The following is a 4,054-nucleotide window of genomic DNA, read 5'->3' as shown; positions in this document are numbered from 1 at the left end:
GAAGATGTTCAAGAGGATTCTTAGTCCAGAACTCCCAGAAGGCTTTGAGAGTCAGAAGCAGGATGAGGAAGTGGTGGATGCTGAAGATGAGAAGCAGGAGAGCAGTGCCAGAGAGGGGGCTCTGAAGATCACACTGCACGTCCTGAGGAAAATGAACCAGAAGGAGCTTGCTGACACACTGGAGAAATGTAAGATCTGTCTGCATCATGTTGAATGCTGTTTTATAACATTTAAAAGCTGTAGCTAAAGTACAGCTAAAGTAGCTGTGTAACTCAATGATATTGTAGCAGCCTTAATTAACACAACACCTAGTGGCCTCATCAAGTAGCAGAAGGGATGTGTTGTGTTGATTAATTTAGAGAGCGAGAGAGAGAGAGACAACATTAATAATACCATCAATAATACCAATAATAATATAATCAGTCACACCAGTCTGTAATGCATTATGAAAACATTTACACATTTATATAGACAGTTATATATGTGAAGAAATTAGTATAATTTAAAATGTTATAACAGTCCTACAATACTGTAGGCATTAAAACAGACGTAATATTAATATCCTCTGTGTTATTTCTAGATTCAGATGAGCTTGCTGAGATTTGCCAACGTGAACTCAAATCTAATCTAAAGAACAAGTTTCAATGTGTATTTGAGGGGATCGCTAAACAAGGAAACCCAACACTTCTCAATAAGATCTACACAGAGCTCTACATCACAGAGGGAGGAACAGGAGAGGTCAATAATGAACATGAGCTGAGACAGATTGAGACAACAACCAGGAAACAAGCAAGACCAGAGTCTGCAATCAAATGTAACGACATCTTCAAACCCTTAACTGGACAAGACAAACTTATCAGAACTGTGCTGACAAAGGGAGTCGCTGGCATTGGAAAAACAGTCTCTGTGCAGAAGTTCATTCTGGACTGGGCTGAAGGAAAAGCAAATCAGGATGTCCAATTTGTATTTTCATTCCCTTTTCGGGAGCTGAATTTGATGAAAGGGGACAAAAACACTTTGATTGAACTTCTCAATCACTTCTCAATGGAAACAAAACAATCAAGAATCTCCAACTACGACAAGTACAAAGTTCTGTTCGTCTTTGATGGTCTGGATGAGTGCCGACTGCCCCTAGACTTCCAGAAGAACAAGATCTGTTGTGACGTCACAGAGTCAACCTCAGTGGATGTTCTGCTGACAAATCTCATCAAGGGAAATCTGCTTCCCTCTGCTCTCCTCTGGATAACGACCCGACCTGCAGCAGCCAATAAGATCCCTTCAGGGTGTGTTGACCAGGTGACAGAGGTACGAGGGTTCAATGACCCACAGAAGGAGGAGTACTTCAGGAAGAGATTCAGTGATGAGGACCTGGCCAGCAGAATCATCTCACACATAAAGACATCAAGGAGCCTCCACATCATGTGCCACATTCCAGTCTTCTGTTGGATTTCTGCAACAGTCCTCGAACACATGCTGAAACATAAGAGAGAAGAGATGCCCAAGACTCTGACTGGGATGTACACACACCTTGTGGTGTTTCACACCAAACAGAAGAATGAAAAGTATCTTGGGAAAGAAGAGACAGATCCACACTGGAATAAAGACAGCATTCTGTCACTGGGAAAACTGGCTTTTCAACAGCTTGTGAATGGCAATCTGATTTTCTATGAAGAAGACCTGAAAGAGGCTGGCATTGATGTCAATGAAGCCTCAGTGTACTCAGGATTGTGCACACAGCTCTTTAAAGAGGAATTTTCGCTGTACCTGGACAAGGTGTACTGCTTTGTTCATCTGAGCATTCAGGAGTTTCTGGCTGCTGTATATGTGTTCCTCTCATTCATCAACAACAATGAGAATCTAATGGCCGAACCGCAATCAACGTCCAGGAACCTTTCTGTGCTGTTCAGAGACAAGTCTGAAGTTTCTTTCTACAAGAGTGCTGTGGATAAAGCCTTACAAAGTGAGACGGGAAACCTGGACCTTTTCCTCCGCTTCCTTCTGGGCCTCTCACTGAAGTCTAATCAGAAGCACTTACGAGGTCTACTGACAAAGACAAGAAGTAGCTCAAAGACCCATGAAAAAACAGTCAAGTACATCAAGGAGAAGATCAGGGAGAATCCCTCTCCAGAGAGGTGCATCAATCTGTTCCACTGTCTGAATGAACTGAATGACCATTCTCTAGTGGAGGAGATCCAAAGCTACCTGAGATCAGGAAGTCTCTCAAAACCCAACCTGTCACCTGCACAGTGGTCAGCTCTGGTCTTTGTGTTGCTGACTTCAGAAAAGGAGCTGGATGTGTTTGACCTGAAGAAATACTCCAGATCAGAGGAAGGTCTTCTGAGGCTGCTGCCAGTGGTCAAAGCCTCCAGAGCTGTTCTGTGAGTACATAAAATGACAAATAAAATGTAATCGTCAGGAAGAAATATTCAGGTTAAAGAAAAATATGCATTATAATATGTGTATAATATTATATTGAAAACATTGAATAAATGCATTGATTTTCACATTAGTATAACAATATGACCATACAACTCTAGGAGACAGAAGAAGAATCTATATGTTGTTTGGGAGAATTAACCAAATCCATCTGCCTTTGTCCTTCTACACTAAATTAACAATGTGTTTGAAGTCATGATCTCTTTGTCAGGCTGTCAGGCTGTCTAGTCACAGAGGAAGGCTGTGCTTCTCTGGTCTCAGCTCTGAGGTCAAACCCCTCACACCTGAGAGAGCTGGACCTGAGTAACAATGACCTGAAGGATTCAGGAGTGAAGCTGCTCTCTGCTGGACTGGAGGATCCCCACTGTAAACTGGAGACTCTGAGGTCAGTATTCCTGTAGTTGGTCAACAAGTGATAACTGTTCACCAGATCCACATGTGTTTACCAGGCACACATAGTCCACACCATATGTGTTTGGACAGTGAAGCTTACAATTTTACATTTGGTGCTGTGCTCCAGCATTTTGGATTTGAGATCAAATGTTTCATATTAGTTGACAGTACAGAATGTCACCTTTTATTTGAGACTATTCGTATCTGTTTTACCGTTTACAAATGAAAGCATTTTATGTATCTAGTTCTCCCATTTCATGTATGTACAGTGGCTTGCAAAAGTATTCACCCCCATGGCATTTTTCCTTTTTTTTGTTGCCTTACAACCTGGAATTAAAATTGATTTTTGGGGGTTTGTATCATTTGATTTACAAAACATGCCTACACTTTGAAGATGCAAAATATTTTAATTGTGAAACAAACAAGAAATAAGAAAAAAAAGAACTTGACCGTGCGTAACTATTCACTCCCCAAAAGACAATACTTTATAGAGCCACCTTTTGCAGCTATAACAGCTGCTAGTCTCTTGGGGAATGTCTCTATAAGCTTGGCACATCTAGCCACTGGGATTTTCGCCCATTTTTCAAGGCAAAACTGCTCCAGCTCCTTCAAGTTGGATGGGTTCTGCTGGTGTACAGCAATCTGTAAGTCATACCACAGATTCTCAATTGGATTGAGGTCTGGGCTTTGACTAGGCCATTACAAAACAGTTACATTTTTCCCCTTAAACCACTCGAGTGTTGCTTTAGCAGTGTCAAATCTCTGGAAGACTGAAACAGGTTTCCCTCAAGGATTTCCCTGTATCTAGCACCATCCATCATTCCTTCAATTCTGACCAGTTTCCCAGTCCCTGCCGATGAAAAACAAACCCACAGCATGATGCTGCCACCACCATGCTTCACTGTGGGGATGAGATTCTCGGGGTGATGAGAGGTGTTGGGTTTGCACCAGACATAGCGTTTTCCTTGATGGCCAAAAAGCTCAATTTTAGTCTCATCTAACCAGAGTACCTTCTTCCATATGTTTGGGGAGTCTGCCACATGCCTTTTGGTGAACACCAAATGTGTTTGCTTATTTTTTTTCTTCAAGCAATGGCTTTTTTTCTGGCCACTCTTCCGTAAAGCCCAGCTCTGTGGAGTGTACGGCTTAAAGTGGTCCCATGGACAGATACTCCAATCTCCGCTGTGGAGCTTTGCAGCTCCTTCAGGGTTATCTTTGGTCTCTT

General features: G+C 42.1%; 1 protein-coding gene across 1 annotated transcript in view; it reads left to right on the top strand.

Moving 5' to 3' along the window:
* Nucleotides 1-2,382, top strand: part of LOC145875668 (NLR family CARD domain-containing protein 3-like) — a 3,430-nt gene extending 1,048 nt beyond the window's left edge. The window contains exons 1-2 of the mRNA XM_082971506.1: nucleotides 1-188; nucleotides 581-2,382. The exon at nucleotides 1-188 is cut by the window's left edge and continues 1,048 nt beyond it. Coding sequence (XP_082827632.1) covers nucleotides 1-188; nucleotides 581-2,382 — 1,990 coding nt within the window. The remainder of the gene's footprint in view (nucleotides 189-580) is intronic.
* Nucleotides 2,383-4,054: the final 1,672 nt, after the last annotated feature.

The sequence above is a fragment of the Salmo salar genome, unplaced genomic scaffold, assembly GCF_965601325.2.
Source record: "Salmo salar unplaced genomic scaffold, fSalSal1 ptg000306l, whole genome shotgun sequence".
NCBI classification, from domain to species: Eukaryota; Metazoa; Chordata; class Actinopteri; order Salmoniformes; family Salmonidae; genus Salmo; species Salmo salar.
The sequence above is the reverse complement of the archived record's forward strand: the minus strand, read 5'-3'. Positions and strand labels throughout refer to the sequence as shown.